Here is a 20,093-nt window from a genome sequence, read left to right as displayed (position 1 = left end):
TGGATGCCACCTGGGGAGTGAGGATAAATGAATTAAAATATCCTGCTGCTCCCAGAGATGAATGAAGGTTGGGAAGACTTTTGGAATTTTTAATCTCTACTCAGTGAATACTGCTTGTTCTTAAAATTTTATCATGTTTTGGATAATTTATTGCAAATAATTACAAATACTTCCATTATTTACATGTTACTGATATAAATTCACTCATGCTGTTATCAAATATTCAATGGCTGAAGAGATGGATTTGCAAGTTTAGCTTTTTATTTTAATTTCCCACGCAATTAAAAATTAATATTATGAAATCTAGCAACAGCAATATTTTCACCTCAGCAGGCACCTGTAATATGTAAATAATGGAGTTTATCTTCAATGCCCTGATAAATGAGGGAAATAAATCTTATGGTGCAAAGCCACATGTTTGAAATTGTCTTTCAGAGCGCCTCAGAGAAAAAAAAAAGGTGTGATAACAGCAAACCACAGCTCAAATTCTGTGATAAAACACCCTGATCCTCTAGGAAAGGGCTTGAGCCAGAGGGAGATAAAAAATATCTGCAACTCCTGCGAGGTGAGCAGGCTGAGAGATAAAAAAGGGGCTCTGAAATCCCAAGCAGTGCCTGTGTGAACACAAAGGAGCCCCTGCAGCTGCTGAAAAACCTCTCCAGAATTAAGGCAGAACTGCAAATTCCCTGCTCTGACAGAGGTGAAGGAGGTGATGGAGTCAGTTCTTATCTCCAGTCTGTGATCACCTGAGGAAGGCATTCCCACCCTTGGGATTTGGGACTCCAACCAGGGGTTTTTTTTGGGGAATAATCAACATTTCATGGCCACGAGGAAGAGGGAAGGGGATGCAGAGGCAGCTCCTTCGCTCTCCCAGCCCCATTTGTCAGGATAAAGAGCAGAGGAGCCCGTGCCTCTGTCTGACTGGGCTGTCACACTCAGGAAGAGGCAGATTTCTAAAGTCACCGATTTCCTGCACTTTCCAGCCGTGCTCCAAGAGCAGCAGAGGCTCCAAAGGCACAGCTGTTCCTCCCAGGAAGGAGGGGAGAGGAAATGAAGGCTGAAGTTGAGAGGAAAGGGATAATCCACAGTGAGAGCAGCTGCTCTGCCTGCCTCGCTTGGGACTCCAGAGATTCCAGCAGCGGCTTGGAACAAAATGTTTTGCAGCGGTTTGGAGGGGGTGTTTTGAATTTTCAGGGTGTTTTTAAGTGTCATGAAAGTGAAGATTTGAAGGCTGGCTCTGGACAGAGGAGTGAGGACAAGCCCAGTTAAAGTTTCCCTTGTTGCCTGTGCCAATCCTTGCTGGGCTCCCAAGGATCCTGGTGTCCTGGAGCGATGGATTTTGCAGGGAATGGGACAAGCAAAGCCAAAACAGGAAGCCAAATGTCTACTAGAAACAAAGTGAAAATTACCCCGAAAAACTGCAGACATATGGGATGAACTGGATGTGACCCCAGGCTCGTGGAACTGCTACATCATTGTTTACTCCTCCAGCACCACAACTGTCACTGCAGTCACTTTTAAGGATTTGTTCCATTATCCCATCGCCGTGTCAGGACACAAACACGGCTCTCAGGCCAAGCAAATGCAGCCAGGAAGAACAAAAATGCAGGAAAAGGCCCAAAAAAAAAGCATTTTTGTTGTTTTTTTTTTTTTTTTAAGGGAAGGAAGCTGTTGTAATATCTTGGAATTTAGCAGGCACAAAAGAGCAGCAGTTTTGTTTCTGCCACTGAGACACTTCCCAAGCAACTCCTTCCTCAGAGCTGAGCTGAGAACATGAGGCCAGCCTTGATTTTCAGGGATTTTTATTTTCACCGCTAAAAGACCCAAATTTTCTCTGAAACTTCAAAAATTAGCAACAAAACAGGAGGTGACACCTCCAAGGACCAGGAGCAAAGGGTTGTGCTGCTGCCTGGGATTGTTCCAGCTCCCACCAGCTCAGCACAGAGCAAAGGGGGAGCAAAATCTTCCTCTTCCATCTCCTGCAATGAAACAGGAGCTCCATGGAAAAACAAACTGGGATTCAGAAAAAGCTGTTTTCATCATGAGAGTAATAAAAACTGCCAGGCACAGGGAAGGGCACGGCGAGGCAGCTGACTTGAGACTTTGTAAATCTGATTATTTTTAAGGTTACCTGATAGTATTGCTTCAATCCTGCACTTCCAGTGGCTTCCCAGGAAAATCCTGAGGGCTCAAAAGCTGCAACACCTGCAGGAGGCCCCTGCAGCTGCTGAAAAACCTCTCCAGAATTAAGGCAGAACTGCAAATTCCCTGCTCTGACAGAGGAGAAGGAGGTGATGGAGTCAGTTCTTATCTCCAGTCTGTGATCACCTGAGGAAGGCATTCCCACCCTTGGGATTTGGGACTCCAACCACTCATTTTTGCAGGCTGCATGTCCAGGAAGCAGAGAATTGGGAGGCTAGGATCCCTTCTTCTTTGTTATCATCAAACTTTGGGCACTTGGGTGACTTCTGGAGAACAGGAGACAGAGCAAACCCAAAAAACAACCCCAAAAAGGAACCCCAAAAAGGAGACACAGCCCTACCCCACACAGCTGAGGTACAACACAGCACCCACTAGAAAACAACCTAAAATAAATTTCTCACAGAAAAGTCTGACTTAAAGGGACCATTACAGTCAACCTAAAATAAATTTATTGCAGACTACACTGAGTTAGAAGGGACCCACCAGGATCAAGCTAAAATGAATTTATCACAGAACAGGCTGAGTTAGAAGGGACCCACCAGGATCAAGCTAAAATGAATTTATCACAGAAAAGGCTGAGTTAAAGGGATCCACCAGGATCAAGCTAAAATGAATTTATCACAGAAAAGGCTGAGTTAAAGGGATCCACCAGGATCAAGCTAAAATGAATTTATCACAGAAAAGGCTGAGTTAAAAGGGATCCACCAGGATCAAGCTAAAATGAATTTATCACAGAAAAAGCTGACATAGAAGGGATCCATCAGGATCAACCTCAAATAAATTTATCACAGAACAGGCTGAGTTAGAAGGGACCCACCAGGATCAAGCTAAAATGAATTTATCACAGAACAGGCTGAGTTAGAAGGGACCCACCAGGATCAAGCTAAAATGAATTTATCACAGAAAAGGCTGAGTTAAAGGGATCCACCAGGATCAAGCTAAAATGAATTTATCACAGAAAAGGCTGAGTTAAAGGGATCCACCAGGATCAAGCTAAAATGAATTTATCACAGAAAAGGCTGAGTTAAAGGGATCCACCAGGATCAAGCCCAACTCCTGGCCACGCACAGGACACCCCAAGAATCCCAACTCAGAACTGCAATCCAAATAATCCTTTGCTAAGAGCATTACAGCCCAATAAATTCCATTCATGAGAGCTGGGATGTTATTGATCAGCAAAGCAGGAATCAGCTGAGCCCTGGCCAAGCCCCAGCGCTGCACTTTGAGCGCTCCAAGAGAGCCAATTATTACTCATGAGTTCATGTTTTCTTCACCTTCCTGTTGAAGAGATTATTTAAGACCTCAAATCACTTAACTGGATTGTTTTGTCCTCTTATGAGTCATCTCCAAATTCCAAGGCCCCATTAGATTCTCCTTCAGGAGCTGCAAGCAGCTCCCCAGCTTGCCTGAGCTATAAAACCGTGAGGAAACGGGGCTGTAAAAATCACCCAGGCTCGCAGCTCTCCCCCAGCTGCCTCCTCCAATTCCTGTCAAAGTGGAAAGATCTCACACCCCAACACTATTTACAACCCCCCCCAAATCCACAGCACACTCAAATCCTTTTTTTTTTTACATAAATAATTTTTTAACAAGAAAAAGACTTTTTTTTTTTTCACAAGAAAAATCAATTTTCTCTTGTGAGCCCAAAGAAAATGAACCAGAAAGAGGAGGGGAGAGGGGAGGTAATTTAATACTGTGATAATTTTTTATTTCTGTTTTATTTCTTTTCTAATCTCTTAACAGTAAAAACAGAGAAAAACTGCATTTTCCTCCCCAAAATGAATGAATATGAATCACTTGGGTGGTCGAGGGCAAAGAATCATTAGGAACACACCTTGCAGGATTTAAATAAATAAACAAAGCCACAATAATAAAGAATTCAACTTAATGCACAGGCTGCGACTCGGTGTTTAAAACCACTTTTGCTATTTCTGGTGAACAAAGGTTTACTGTTTAAAACTTCACAGTCACAACTGAGCAGCAAAAACAGGATACAGCAAACTGGAGCCTTAAAATAGTGACTATTCTTCCGAGTTGTGCTCTATCGCCGGGCAGGGAGCCAAGCAAAGCTACAACAGGCACCAAACCTGATTTGAGAGCTTTGAAAAACAAACCCCAGCCCGTGGCAGCGCAGAGAGTGGCACCCTCCTTCCCTGCCAGGCTTTCAGTGAGAGGCAGGCGTGGATGCTGCTGATAATTCAACAGAGAGCACAGGAGAGGGCTGGAAGCTTGTTTATTATTTGATATGCAGAAAGGAAAAAATTCTTTTTGGTTCTATTTAGATGGAGCTCGACACTCTCCAATTTTTTGTTTATTTTTGTCAGTGTTTTTAGGTAACAATGAATTGTGCAGAGAATTGGGAGGCAAGGGTCACTTTGTTATCATCAAACTTTGGGCACTTGGGTGACTCGTGGAGAGCAGGAGACAAAGCAAACCTAAAAACCAACCCCAAAAACCAACCCCAAAAAGCAGCCCTGCCCCACACAGCTGAGGTGCAACACTAATTACTACAAAGCAACCTAAAAATAAATAAATTTATCACAGAAAAGGCTGAGTTAAAAGGAACCTTCTTTTTTTTAAAGCAAACATTCCTTCTGAGCAGGGATCTAGAGAACGCCAGGAAACAATTGTCCAGCTTCAATAAAAAGCTTCTCAACCATCCCCATCCCTCCTATTGAAATGCCTCAGAAAAGCTGAAATAAAAGCAGAGATGCCCTCATTAAGTAAGATGAAAATAGCTTTTATGTTCCATTTTTTATTTTTAGCTAAAGAATGAAAATTCAGTTATGTAACCCTACAAGTTTCGTAAATTAGGAGCCAAGCAGGGCATGTTTGCACTCTTTGGGGTTCAGGGCCACCTCACTCTGCCCTCAGAGTGGCCAAAAGCTACAGAAAATTGTTTGTGGCTTGAAAATGTGGCATCAGCCAACCCTTCAGGTACCAAAAATATCCAAAATATGCTCAGAGTCCAAATTCTTCGAATGCAAAAGGCTCATTCAGCACAATCATCTCCCTGAACCAGAGGCAAATCTAATTACAAGGAGAAGGTCAATCAGACATTTGAGTCTGAGCTGGCTGCTGGAAACTTGTGCAGTATTTCAGATATTAAATAAATATTAAATCAGATCTTTTCTATCCCTCTTGCTGCCAGGAATACAATCAACACCGAGACTCTGCAAGGAATCAAAAAGTGAGAAGTCAGGGGATGAAACAATCCCTGCCTTCCCTTCTCCCACGGAGGTTTTTTATTCCTTTAATCCAGCTTACAGATGTTGAAATCCCACTTTGAGGCTCCAGAGCTGGGAAAATCTCCTGCACAGCTTCACCAGCTGCTCCTCCAACAGCTCTGAAGAGGCCCCATCCTGTCACCAACAACTGCTCCTCTGTCTGAGGTGGGAGCTATCACCATCTGCCTGGAAATTCATATTTTTTGGGATATCAACTCCAATTCCCTCCCCTCCGAGATCTCGGCCGTCCAAGGAAAATAATATTCACATAAACAGTACTAGCTGGGTACCAAAATTAATTGCAAATTCATCTGACAGAGCTGCAGTGTGCAGTTAACACATCTTACTGCTCTGGAGTGATAAGTAACCAGAGTGAAACCACCAGTGAGCAGCTCAGCAGGGACAGCACAGAGGAGATTTTCCCAATCATCAGGAAAAGTGATAGACCAGGCAAAGGAAGGAAAAGGCACTTGGAGAAAACCTGCCTGTGAAGCAGAGACTTTCAGCCAGGGCTGGGGAATTCTTGCTGCAGCCTCAAGCTGCAACACTTGAGCCTCCTCCACTTCATTATTTAAGAGCTGTTTTTTGTGGGTGTGTGGTGTTGTTGTTTGATTGCAAAGGATTGTTCTGGTACAAGGGGAAGGATTTTTAATTCCTGAGAAATTATTTGCAAAACAAGGCTGTTATCAACACTTGGTTACAACTTTATAAAACCCCAAGGAGATCAGGCCAAAACATAAATCACAAAGTGATCAAGAGGGGCTGTTCAGTGCTCCACAAACACTGCTGGAGATCCTCATTCCTGGATTTCACTTCCAACACCACAAAATGCAAATCATTTCAAACAAATCAAAGCAACATTTTAAATATTAACTCCAGAGATGGTGATAATAAAGACTCACATCCAGCTGCCACCTCGAGCTCACAGAATTCCAGAATGGTTTGGGTTGGAATCCAACCCTGGCCTCGCACACTCCCAGGGATGGGGCAGCACAGCCTTTGGGATCACATTTGTTTCACAGAATGTGAGGAGTTGAGCCCAAAAGAGAACAAAGTGAAGAGCAGCAGTGAGGTCACAGCCGGTCACTGTCACAAAATGAACCCTGTTCCCAAAAAATCCACCTGATTTTGAATTTGCTGCTGTTCACTACCTTGCTGCAAGCCCTCAGGAACCTCTCAGCAACAGCTCCTCCAGCACAGCTACAAAAACACCAGGGCAGAATTCCAGCCAGCACAACCAGGAATGGTTTTAACCCAGAGAAGCTTCTTCTCTTTACATTTTTTTTTCCAAGATACAGCCTTATATTTGCTGAAAAGTGCCTTGAAGTCTACTTGAGTTTCAGATCCTGCATTAGGCACAAAAATATCGATGCCAGTGGAACAGAGCATTAGGGAGTGATCGATGCTGTCAGGGCCATGGACCAAACTGCCCTTCCACTGCTCAAGAAAATGTTCCTTTGCAATCACAGCTGGATAATGGAGAACACAGATAAATATTTAGCCTTTAATACATTTTGGTTAAATCCCTATTGATCATTTTTGAGAGGCTCTCTGGCTTTTGCCAAATTAGTGTTTGATTACCACGACAATGGAGGTGCTCAATAACATTCAATAATTTCACAGAATCCCAGACTGGTTTGGCTTGGAAGGACCTAAAAATCACCAAATTCCACCCCCTGCCACAGGCAGGGACACCTTCCACTACCCCAGGCTGCTCCAAGCCCCTGCCTTGGACATCTGCAGGGATGGGAAATCCACAACTTACCCGAGCGACCCCTGCCAGGGCCTCCCCACCCTCACAGGGAGGAATTTCTTACAGAAAATCCACACAGTGCAGGAAATTTTGGGTTAAAACTCCCCCCAAAAAGCCCCAAAGCCATGGGTTTGGTTTAATCTGGTCCATCCCTGCTGTAGCCACACGTGACCACGCTGGACTGAACACGGTGCTGGACACAGGAGGGAAAACTCTCTCTGAAATGTGCCAAGTGCTGCTGCCTCAGCAGAGTCAGGGCTTTGATATTCCTGAAGTGCAGGAAGTGCTGCCGAACCAAAATCAATGGCATTGATAAATTGATTATAAAATGGAGAACGGAGTGTTAGTGAGAGGAGCAGGGCGTTGATGGGTGGCAGATTTCAATAAACGTTGTTTCTGAGATAGTTCGAAAAATAAAAATGCAGTTTAGTCAATAAAAAATTCGGTAAGAACTAATCTGATGGAGAAACCCAAGAACAGGTAAAAATGGTTGCCAAGCCCACGTCTTCACACAACCACAACCACACTCTGGGCTTTCCAGGCCCTGGGGTTTCCCCTTCTTCTCCTCTGTGCTGGGAGGAAAAGCTCTTTTTCCATCCAGCTCACAGATCCTGAAGACAGCTCACCCTCAGGCCACACTGCTACTAAAATCATTTTTCAGTACCAAATACTCTTGAAAATTACTTTGAGGCACAATTCCTGTGCCTGTGTTTTGTGGGTGGTGTTTTACTCAGGCAGAGATCCTCCCTCAGCCCTGGCCAGCACAGAACTCAGATTAACTCAGCACCAGCCCCGAGGCCTTTGGCACCTCGGGCACTTCTGCACTCACAGCTGGAACTCAAAGCCTGCACCACACATTTCAATTTCTGACTGGTAAACCAAGAGATTCAGTATCCACACCTCCCCCTTTTCAGGGTAACCACAAGCTCAGCTCCCCTCTGCAGCTTGTTTTGAGGGGAAAACCCCAAATCAACCCCAAAGAACTGGAAGGACTGACTGTACCTCACCTTGAGAACAAATTCTCTTCCTAAATGAGCACCTTCTATAAATGCAAATTACCACCCAGTGCTGATGCTAAATAAAACCCAAGCGCAGCAGCCGGAGCTGAGTCCCACATGTTCACCCTGAGAATTACAACCAAACACCCAAAATGCAGCAGTTGTACAATCCAGCTTCACGTGCTCCCAGAGCCTTCCCAGCTTTGCTACATCATTAACACCGAGGGATTTGGCCACTGCACACAGAAAGACTTTGTCCAACAGCAGCTGTGCTGTGTGGGAGTGATGGGACAATCCGTAAAAAAGTCATTGTCTCCTTAAAAAATAATAATAATAATAAAAAAATCCAACAAAAGCTGCCTGGGTTTGCCAGAAGAAACCTTGCCCTGCTCAGTGCAGTTTCCCAGGATGGCACAGCAGAGCTCTGTGTTTACCTTGGACAGCTCAGGCAGGCTGAGGGAAGCCAAGGGTTGCACAAGAACAGAGATTCTTTGTGCCCTGGCAGGTCCCCTCTGCCTCTCACCCTGCTGCTTTACAAACATTCTTTCAAAGAATTAAGGGCACTGCTGGCTCAGCCAGCCTGTGATGCCACAGCCTGAGGTGGTGGCACCTGGAGCACCTCTGGGGGTTCCAAACTCTCTGCTTGGGGTCCTGCTCTGTGATGGCCTCTGGTGGCACCTCTGGGGGTTCCAAACTCCCTGCTTTGCTTGGGGTCCTGCTCTGTGATGGCCACAAGGTTCCCAGGAATGGCCTCAAGCTTTGCAGGCTGGACATCAGCAGGAATTCCTGCAAGGAAAGGTGTTGGAGGGGCTGCGAGTCCCCAGGCCTGGAGGTGACACTGGTGGGGACACAGCTTGGGCGGGGAGGGCTTTTCCAACCTCAGTGATCCTGGGATGCATCAGAGAAGGGAATTCATCCCAGCAGTGGTGAGCACAGGTGAAGCCCAAGCCACTCATTTCTTGGTCTGGAAATGTGCAAACTCAGGGTTCAAACTTTGGGAAAGTTAATGAAGGAAAAAATACCCTCTAAAGCTTGAAAAATTCACGTTTGTGTTTGAGAGAAACTCACTTTTAAGCTGAGCTGCCAGCTGGAGCATCAATCTCTGTGCTAGGAGGGCTCAGTCCTGATTGTGATGCATTTCTTTAATATCTCTCAGACATTCAAAACCACTCTTACGTCATCAGGAATTTCTTTTGTATCACATTATTTAATAAAAACCTGCTGAAGACATCGGGAACCGCTGCAGCTCTGTATCATCATCATCATTAGTGCCTCTCATTTTTAAAAGCAGATTAGCATTCCTGATTTAACTAAGCTTTTAAATACTGTTTTGCATATTATCTACATCCAACTCTGAGCTGGGGATGTACAAAGAGACATTTTGATCTCTTCACCAGGAACCAGAAAACCACTGAGTGCCTCATTTTTAAGTACAAATTTTGTGGCAGGGGGACGTGTGTGGGTTTTACACACACTCCATCACAAACTGTGGGGTTCTACTTCAATTTTATTTCAAATAAAATTCAAATCTGTGCTATTACAACATACCCCACTTGACAAAATTAAACTGCAACAGGATTTTGTATTAAAATTAGCCAGGTTTAAAATATAAACACGGACTTTTTACTTCACATGGTTTTCAGGAACGCAACAAAAGCCACGCAGAACTTTGGATAACACCTAAAAATACACAAGCAAAGGAGGATGAAAATTTGCACAATGTCTCCAAACATCACCATTAACCTGGATTTAATTCCCTAGGTTTGTTCCAGGGCAGGTGGGGCTGGGAGACAACACCCACTGGCAGCTTTTTGGAGGTTGGGGGGTCTTTATTTTCCAAGGTAAGACTGCAAGGCCCATCAGAGGGAGCTCAAACACAGTTCTGGCTGAAAGCCCTCAAAAATTAAGTGACTTTAAGTGAATATTAAAATCAAAAAAGCAATCATGGAAACTTGAGAAAATCTCCAACAAGAACAACCCTTAAAATGCAGGTCACAAATTAAAAATCTTACATTTTTTAGCGTTTCAAGAGTCGCATACTGAAGGGCTCAGCAGTATCTGCACGTTAATTTTTTGGTTAATTACAATTTGAAAGGGCAGCAACAACCTTGGGTGAGTAAATAGCTGCATCAAAGCATCCCTGGGCTGAGAAATGGAGACAAGCCCTGGTAAACAAGCCCAGAAATCAGTGCAGTCCTGAAATTCCAAACCTCACAGAGGAGAAAAAAAAAAAAAAAAAAAAAAAAAGGAAAAAAAGGGAAGAAGCAGAGCCACAAACAAAAAACAAGAGTCAATGTCACAGAGAAAAAAAATACTAACTCCCCCTCTCCTGTCCTCACCCACTTTGTTACTATGGGACTGGCAGAAAGCTCTGGATTATGAACACCAAGGTCCCACTCACAAGACAATTAAGCAGCTCCAGAGCTTCCATCGACCACCCACCTCCGCTCTGCGCAAGGTCTGCGCCTCCCAGCAGAGCTGAAATGCCAAAAATCCACTGTGCCAGCTGAAAAACAGCACTCTGCTGCTCCACGCTACAGGGAAACCCTCTGGAAAACAAAGTTGATTCTTTCTCAAATGATTTTTGGGTTTTTTTTTGTTTTGGTTGGTTTGGTTTTTTTGGTTTTTTTTGGTTTTTTTTTTTTTTGGTGAGGGTAGTAAAGGAATGGGGTGGATTAGAACTTAAAAATCCCACACGGATCCAACATCATAAATAGGTGGAAGATGACCACTGCAGAAAGGAAGTTCAGAATTTCTGCCTCTGCTCTGAGCAGTAACCAACAATAAAGCAGACGAGATGGTAAACATTGCAAAAAGACAATTACTAATAATGAAAAGGCAACAGAGATTTTGGGCTGCTTCCACCAACTGAGTAAGGCGTTTTCAAACTGACAGCAACGTGCTGCTTGCCAAACGAAAACGAGAGCAAACAGCAAAGTTGTGCTTAACCCCTTTTTGCTTTTATGCTGCATTTTAAACCCCGATGAAATCATGGAATTTGAAAGAAAAAGTCTACAAAGGAGACATTTTACTCAGCTCTCTGCTCAGTGTTTCCATCACTTCAGTACCCAGAATGCTCAGAAAGTTATTCATCTTGGGTGCTTTCCTCAAAACCAGGTTCTTGAGAGTGTGATGGGTTTCCAAGAGCAAAACCTGGCTTAGGAGCGCTCGGATTTGGGAGAAACTGAGATGGGATTCAGGAGAAATGAATCTGGATTCTGACTCCTCCTGCAGAAGGTGAGAGCTCAAGGTGTGAGTTAACTGAAGGACAACCTGTAATTGCAGATTGCAAGAACTCCCTGAGGAACACCCAGCTCTGGAGTGGCAGCAAGGACTGACCACTGAAGGCAAAATCCCAGGATATTGAGCCATGCAAGATGATTCCAGTGACTACAAACACCTCCAAATTATCCTCACTCTGGTGCCAACCAACTCCAGCAGGATCATCCAACATCCAGGTGAGCGTGAGCTCCAGCCCCACACCTTCCCAGGCTGGAGCCTTTCCTTCCCATCCAACCAGCAGCACCACCAGTTCAAAACAAATATTTACCCTCTCCTGACACGGTGGAATAAAAGGGAACCTTTTCCTGCAAATCCAACCGTGTGTTCTGTTGTTCTTGCAAAGCTTCCGCCGCACACAGGCTCGTAAATTTTCTTGAAGCAGTTAAAAACAAAACACTGACACGAGCAGGTGAGACAAGAACAGAACAACATCCCTGAATCTGGACCAGGAAAGGCATCTCGCGCCCGGAAAGCGCATTGGTTATGCCGGGAATTTCTGCTGATGGGCTTTGCAGAGACATCACCAGCCAAGGGAGGCTTTGGAAGTGCAGCAATTTGCACCTACGACAACCGGAGCGTAACGGCAACAACACCGGCCACGGCGAGCCCGGCAGCTCCCGCCCGCGGCTGCTCCGTGCCCGCAGCCGGAGCGGCGGGGGATGCTCCGGGGGGGCTCGGAGGGACCCCAGCCCAGCAACCAGGAGCCCACCGAGCACTCCGGTGAAGAAACCGCGACACCTGCTCGGAGCTGCGAGCGAAGCGCAGCCCCCGGCCTTGTGCCGGCATCAGGAGCTGGGGATCCCTCCGGGCGGGGCTGGAGGAACCGGGATCCCCCTCAGAGCCGGGCCTGTCCCGGGCTGATGCAATTGGGATCTCCCCTCAGACACCGGCGCAGCATCCGGGATCCCCCTGCCCTCCGAGCCGGGGCCTGTCCCGCTGTGAGGAGCCGGGACCCTCCTCAGCCCCCCCTCGCAGGGGACACGGCGGTGCCCCCGCCGCAGCCCCCGCCCCGCCGGGCCCGCTCCGGCCGTGCCGTGATGCCGCTGCCCCGACCCCCCCCCCCCCCCGCACCTCCCCGCGGCAGGTGTCGGTCTCCGGAGATGCTGCGGGCCCGGTGGGCGGCGAGGGCCGGGCCCGGTGCCGCGGAACCGGGGGTGGGGGGGAACGGGGGCCGTGAGGGGGGGAAGGCCCCCTCAGCCCCCCCCCCCCTCCCCACACCGCGGGCGCCGCCCGCCCCCGCCAGGGGGCGCTGCCCGCCCCGCCCGCCGCGCGCCGCCGCTGCCCCCGGCCCGAGGGGCTCCGCGGGGGGGGCGCCGCCCCTCACACACACACACACACACACACACCCCCCCCGCCCGCCTCAGCCGGGGGCGGCGGCGCCGAGGCTCACCCGGTGCGCGCGGGTCAGGCTCAGGTCCTTCATGACCTCCTCGAAGGCCGCCGTCTCCTCCGCCTGCTTCTGGTTGTGCAGCGCGATCTTCTCGCTGAATTTCCGCGGGTTGTTCGAGGCCGCCATCTTCCCCCGTCCGCATCCCCCTCCCCGCGGCCGAGGGGGGGCGACGCGCATGCGCCGGCCCAGGGAGGGGGGGCGGCCGCAGGGCGCCTGCGCGGCGGCGGCGGCGGGGCGGGAGGGGGCGGTGAGGGGGCGGAGGTTGCGCATGCGCGGGGCCGGGCGCGCGCGGGAGGGACGGCGCGGGCGGGGGCGCGCGCGCGTGCGCGGGGCCGGGGCTTCCCCCGGGGCGGGAGCGCGCGCGGGGCCCGGGCCCGGACCCGGTCCTGGTCCTGACCCCATCCCAATTCCTGTCCCGATCCCGGTCCCGGTCCTGGCCCATCCCAATTCCTGTCCCGATCCCGGTCCCGGTCCTGGCCCCATCCCAATTCCTGTCCCGATCCCGGTCCCGGTCCTGGCCCCATCCCAATTCCTGTCCCGATCCCGGTCCCGGTCCTGGCCCATCCCAATTCCTGTCCCGGACCCGGTCCTGACCCGGTCCTGACCCCATCCCAATTCCTGTCCCGATCCCGGTCCCGGTCCTGGCCCATCCCAATTCCTGTCCCGGACCCGGTCCTGACCCGGTCCCGGTCCTGGCCCATCCCAATTCCTGTCCCGATCCCGGTCCCGGTCCTGGCCCCATCCCAATTCCTGTCCCGATCCCGGTCCCGGTCCTGGCCCCATCCCAATTCCTGTCCCGATCCCGGTCCCGGTCCTGGCCCATCCCAATTCCTGTCCCGGACCCGGTCCTGACCCGGTCCTGACCCCATCCCAATTCCTGTCCCGATCCCGGTCCCGGTCCTGGCCCATCCCAATTCCTGTCCCGGACCCGGTCCTGACCCGGTCCTGGTCCTGGCCCCATCCCAATTCCTGTCCCGATCCCGGTCCTGGCCCCATCCCAATTCCTGGCCCGGACCCGGTCCCGGTCCTGTCCCGATCCTGGTCCTGGCCCCATCCCGGTCCTGTCCCGATCCTGGTCCTGGCCCCATCCCGGTCCTGTCCCGGACCCAGTCCTGGCCCCATCCCAATTCCTGGCCCGGTCCTGACCCGGTCCTGGTCCTGGCCCCATCCCCGGTCCTGTCCCCATCCCAATTCCTGGCCCGATCCCCATTCCTGTCCCCATCCCGGTCCCGGTCCTGGCCCCATCCCAATTCCTGGCCCGATCCCGGTCCCGGTCCTGGCCCCATCCTCATTCCTGTCCCAATCCCGGTCCTGGCCCCATCCCCGTTCCTGTGCCCGATCCCCGTCCCTGCCCCTGTTCTTGCGTCTGTCCTAATCCCGATCCCGGACCTTGTTCCTGTCCCCATCCCTGTATCTGTCCCTGTCCCCATCACCTGTCACAATCCCGGGTCCCCATCCCTGTCCCGGTCCCCATTCCTGTCCCTCTCTGTTCCCATCCCTGTCTGTCCCAGTCCCTGTCCCAGTCCCTGTCTGTCCCCATCCCTGCCCCTCTCCCTGTCCCTGTTCCCTTCTCTGTTCCCTCCCTGTCCCTCTGTCCCTGTCCCGGTCCCTCCGTGGTGGCTGCTCGCTCTCCTGCTGGAAAATCGACTTTAGTGATGCTCCCACTTCACTGCAATGAGGGAAACCCAGGAGGTGCCCACTTGGTTTATCAGGATTTCATGCAAAAACCACCTGTAACTGCAAAAAAAACACCCTGAGCTCCCCTTCACGCTTTGATTTCTTTCTTTTTAATACCTTCAGCGAGAAAATCGGGCTTTGACTCGCAGGTGACCGCCCGCCCTAAGGGAGGGACAGAGCAGAGCTCGGGTTTGCTCCGGGATGTGAAGCAGAGCTGGCTCCCAGGAGCCTGCCAGGAATAATTAACAATTCTCCCAGATAACGAGCAGGGTTTGGGAGCGGGGTTTTGTGCTTCAAAGCACAAAAGCACCAACTGCGCTTTCATCGCAACCTCGGGGGTCTTCCTGTGGAGTTGTCACCTCCTGTTGTCACCCGGCTGTCTCTTGTCGCCTGCTGTGTCACACGGGTCCCCTTCGTCACGCCAGGGGTCCGTGCCAATCCGCAGCCTCGGGCAGAGGGGGGTCAGGAGCACGACAAACCCACACGGGTGAAGAGAAAAGTTGAGCCTGAGGACTAATTAACATGAGAAGAGTCCTTAACATGAGAAGAGAGAGAATCGATTAACGGGTGGAAGGCAGAGCATTAATTAATAAAGAATCCGGTGACTTGTAGCCAAGGAACTGCGATTTCTTTCTTTGCTAAAATGACTCGCAGCGTGGAGGTTTGAAACTCCTCGGGCTCGATTTGTGGGAAAACTTCTGCAGGAAAACCCGTGCGGAATAAACTCCTTCCTAAACGGGTCGCCGTGTTTAGAAAGTCCCCAGGGTGTCCCCGGTGCGGTCCCCACCCCGGACCGGTCACTTCACCATTTATTTCCCACAATTACCCCGCTGATGGATGGCTCAATCCTCAATTCCGGGCTCGGGATTAGCCACAAAGTCACGTCCTGCCCTAAATCCTGGCTGCCAACTTGCACTTAACGTTTCCAACACGAGCTGAGATACCATCTCGGGAAGCTCCTGCAGACCTGGCAGGACCAGCCCTCCCTCCCTCCCTCCCTCCCGGCAGATGTTGCTCCGAGCCCTCCCCTGCCTTTCCCACCAGGAATAAACACCATTTTCCCTAAAATCCCCTCTGGCTGTGCACACGAACAAGCGCACGACCTGCAAAATTGGCCTGTCACGCTAAAAGCACATCAATCACCGAGATTTTCCGGGGAGATACTGATTGTCCACATTGTTTTCGCTCGAGGAGCGAGACAATGATAAATAATTGGTGCGGTTGTCCTGGATTTCATCCCGAAGGTGGTGATATCAACCATCTCCAGCCCCAGCTGCCACTCTGCCTCTGCTCCAGCGCTGCAAGATGAAGTGCCTGAGATGGAGCTCGATAAATCCTCCCCTTCTGGATCTCCTGAGATGGGATCTCCACTCCTGCTCCCTGGGAAGGAATGCAGATGGCCAGGGAGGCAAGGGGAGGGGGCTGCAGCTTCCTCCCCTAAAAACCTCCCTTCTTTCTCATTGTTTCCCCGTGCAGCTTTATCAGATCGAATTCCAGCGTGAACCTGGAGCCCGCTTCCTGAAATCCCCACGTTTTTATCCGGGTTTGCAGCACAAACTTCTCTAACTTGGGGCTGCTGGAACATCCCAGGCACTCAGAGCCCCGGGTTTTGGGGTGGCTCTGGGGGCTGCTGCCCCTGCAGGTCCGGGTGAGGGCAGGGAGAGGCTCGGGGGGTGCCAGGTTTCCTGCTGGCCCCGGGGAATTGTGCCGTTCCTTGGGCAGGGCCATGAGCTCGCGCCCCGAGGGTCATTTCTGCCTCACCTCGGGCACATCTGGGACAAAATCCAGCTTCCTTCCATCTCTGAGCCCATCTCACCTGAACTGAGCTGCCCCATCCCACCTGAACTGAACTGCCCCATGCCACCTGAACTGCCCCATCTCACCTGAATGGCTCCATCCCACCTGAACTGAGCTGCCCTATTTTACCTGAACTGCCCCATCATCCCAGAACTGCCCCATCCCACCTGAACTGCCCCATCCCACTTGAACTGCCCCATCCCACCTGAACTGCCCCATCCCACCTGAACTGAACTGTCCCCTCTCACCTGAACAGCTCCATCTCACCTGAACTGAGCTGTCCCATCTCCCTTGAACTGCCCCATCCCACCTGAGCTGCCTCATCTCACCTGAATGGCTCCATCTCACCTGAACTGAGCTGCCCCATCGCACCTGAATTGCCCCATCACCCCAGAACTGCCCCCTCTCCCCTGAACTGCCCCATCCCACCTGAACTGAACTGTCCCCTCTCACCTGAACAGCTCCATCTCACCTGAACTGAGCTGCCCCATCCCACCTGAGCTGCCCCCCTCACCTGAATGGCTCCATCTCACCTGAACTCAACTGCCCCATCTCACCTGAACTGCCCCATCCCACCTGAACTGCCCCATCCCACCTGAACTGCCCCCTCTCCCCAGAACTGCCCCATCCCCCCAGAACTGCCCCCTCTCCCCAGAAATCCTCCCCGGGGATCCCCCGGGGCGGCGGCTCCGGCTCCTTCCAGCCGTGTTTGGGAGGAGATTTTGGTAACCGAGACTCCGGGGCAAACAAAGAACCCCCGGGGCCGGGGCTGCTGTGGCCACAGCTGCCAGAAATCCTCCCCCGCGAGCAACCTGCGGCAGGTGCGCTGCAGGGAGGAGCCGCTCCTCGCTTTTCTCGCTGGGTTTTATCCTCCACAACCCCCTGCAGACAAAATCCAGCTCCTTCCAGGCTCTCCCTCGGAGCTTTCCCAGGAAGGTGTGAGGCTGAGGGGCTCACACAGCACCAGGGCAGCGCTGAGGTTGTGCTGTGATCCTCAAATGAGCTGGCGGTTCTTGGTTTGGTTTTTTTTTTTTTTTTTTTTTTTTTTGCCTGCAGACACAAAGATTTTGATCTTTCACACTTCCTACTTAATGTTCCTGTTGACATTCCCATTATCCTCGGAGAAGAATATCCTCAGAGTCCCCAGTTATCTTGAACCGGGCTCCCAAACCGTGCTTGGAGTAGGAAAACATTCTCTTGTTTCACTTGGAACTGGTGAAAATTTCTTTAATTTGAGATGTCCGCGTTTCCAGAGGGCAAATAAAAGCACCTGAACCACTCTCCCCTCCAAGAGCCCAGCAAATCCACTCCCCCAGAAGGTTGGCTCGGCTCCCTGCACCAATATTCCCTTGTCACCCTTCCAGCTCCGCTCCTTTACCGTTCCCTGTAAATTCTAAAATTACAGAAAGCCAAGCAAACAGCGACTGCCGGGAGAAATTAATTCCCATTTCCACACCTCGGATCTTTTTGCTGCTCAGAGAGGTTTTGGCAGCCACGCCGAGGGTTCCGTTCCCGGTCCCTTTTCCCAGAATTGGGGCTTGGCTTTGTTCCACACGGGATGCAGGAGCATTCCCGGGATGCAGAGATCGTTCCTGGGATGCAGAGATCATTCCTGGGATGCAGAGATTGTTCCTGGGATGCAGAGATTTTTCCTGGGATGCAGGGATCATTCCTGGGATGCGGGGAACATTCTCAAAGGGATGCAAAGATCATTTCTGGAATGCAGGGAGCATTCCTGGGATGCAGGGAGCATTCCCAAGATGCAGGGAATATTCCCGGGCTGCAGGGATCGTTCCCGGGATGCAGAGATCATTCCTGAGATGCAGGGAGCATTCCTGGGATGCGGGGAACATTCCCAAAGGGATGCAAGGATCATTTCCAGAAGGCAGAGATCATTCCCAGGGTGCAGGGAGCACTCCCGGGATGCAGGGATCATTCCCAGGATGTAGGGAATATTCCCAGTCTGCAGGGAGCAGTCCCGAGATGCAGAGATAATTCCTGGCATGCAGGGAGCATTCCCAAAAGGATGCAAGGATCATTCCCGGGATGCAGGGAGCATTCCTGGGATGCAGGGAGCATTTCCAGGGATCGTTCCCAGGATGCAGAGATCATTCCCAGGGTGCAGGGAGCACTCCCAGGATGTAGGGAATATTCCCAGGCTGCAGGGAGCATTCCCGAGATGCAGGGATCATTCCTGGCATGCAGGGAGCATTCCCAAAGGGATGCAAGGATCATTCCCGAGATGCAGGGATCATTCCTGGGATGCAGGGATCATTCCTGGGATGCTGAGGTGATGTGGGGAGCTGGGAAAGCAGCGGCCACTCGGTGCCTTCCCAAAGGCAGAGAATTCCACGTGGGAATTGCCAGAGACTCGGTGAGGAGGTACCTGACACTCCAGGGAGAGAAGGAGCCACAGGAAGGGTGGAAAGAAACCATTTCCAAGGGATGGAGGGACAGCACACAGGGAATGGCTTCCCACTGCCCCAGGGCAGGGTTGGGTGGGATTTTGGGAAGGAATTCCTCCCTGGGAGGGGCTGGGATGGAATTCCCAGAGCAGCTGTGGCTGCCCCTGGATCCCTGGCAGTGCCCAAGGCCGGGCTGGAGCAGCCTGGGGCAGTTTGAGGTGTCCCTGCCATGGCAGGATGATCTTTAAGGTCCCTTCCATCCCAAACCATTCCAGGCTCCTGGGAGCCAGCTCTGCTTCACATCCCGGAGCAAACCCGAGCTCTGCTCTGCCCCTCCCTTAGGGCGGGCGGTCACCTGCGAGTCAAAGCCCGATTTTCTCGCTGAAGGTATTAAAAAGAAAGAAATCAAAGCGTGAAGGGGAGCTCAGGGTGTTTTTTTTTTGCAGCTACAGGTGGTTTTTGCATGAAATCCTGATAAACCAAGTGGGCACCTCCTGGGTTTCCCTCATTGCAGTGAAGCGGGAGCATCACTAAAGTCGATTTTCCAGCAGGAGAGCGAGCAGCCACCACGGAATTCCTGCTTTTGTGGCTCCTGGGAGCTGCTCCCCTTGCCCAGGGACATCTCCCACTGCCCCAGGCTGCTCCAAGCCCCCTCCAACCTTTGGGCACTTCCAGGGATGCAGCAGCCACAGCTGCTCTGGGAATTCCATTCCAGGGCCTCCTCACCCTCCCAGAGGAAGATTTCTTCCCAAAATCCCATCTGAATCCCCTGCCAGGGTCCCTCTGCCCCCCTGGGAGCTGCAGCACTCAGGGCTGACACACGGAGGGCACCTCTGCCCTCCCAGGGGTTAATCCTGCCCCTTTTCCATGGGGAAAACTGGAAAACATGGGATTTTCTCCCCGAGAAACAGCGTGCCCAGGGGTTGTGGCAGCCTCCCCTCACGTGCAAACCCCAAATCCTGCAAAAAGGAGCAGCCCAGGCACGTTACCTGCACCCCGGGGCAGCCTTGTCCCTTGCAAAGCTGGGTGAAATTCAACCATTGCTGTGAAATGCAGCTGGAAAGCAGCTCCTGGAGGCGCTGAATGCCAGCATTGATCCTGCCAGAGACTCACTCTGCATCCTCGGGAGGATCAAACACGACCCCGGGCCACAGCAGAGAGGGGGGAAAAAAGAAATTGCATTTTGAGCTAAATAATTGCCAGCTCCGTGGGCAGGCCCAGATTAGCAGCCTGGTTGCAAACATCACTTAACCACATGGAAAAGGACTTTTAGTGCAGTTTGCAAAGCGCTGGGACCCAGATGATCCAAAAAAAAAAAAAAAAAAAAAAAGATTAAATCTATTAAAGGATCCTTTCTGCTTT

The 20,093-nt window shown here is 51.0% G+C and overlaps 1 protein-coding gene across 1 annotated transcript in view; it reads right to left on the bottom strand.

Moving 5' to 3' along the window:
* CRTC1 (CREB regulated transcription coactivator 1) overlaps positions 1-13,039 on the bottom strand; it is a 59,149-nt gene extending 46,110 nt beyond the window's left edge. Inside the window, 1 exon segment of the mRNA XM_053966183.1 lies at positions 12,853-13,039. Coding sequence (XP_053822158.1) covers positions 12,853-13,029 — 177 coding nt within the window. The 5' untranslated portion in view covers positions 13,030-13,039.
* Positions 13,040-20,093: the final 7,054 nt, after the last annotated feature.

This window comes from Vidua chalybeata, chromosome 27, assembly GCF_026979565.1.
Source record: "Vidua chalybeata isolate OUT-0048 chromosome 27, bVidCha1 merged haplotype, whole genome shotgun sequence".
NCBI lineage: Eukaryota > Metazoa > Chordata > Aves > Passeriformes > Viduidae > Vidua > Vidua chalybeata.
Note: the sequence above shows the minus strand (reverse complement) of the source record. Positions and strands in the feature narration are given on the sequence as shown.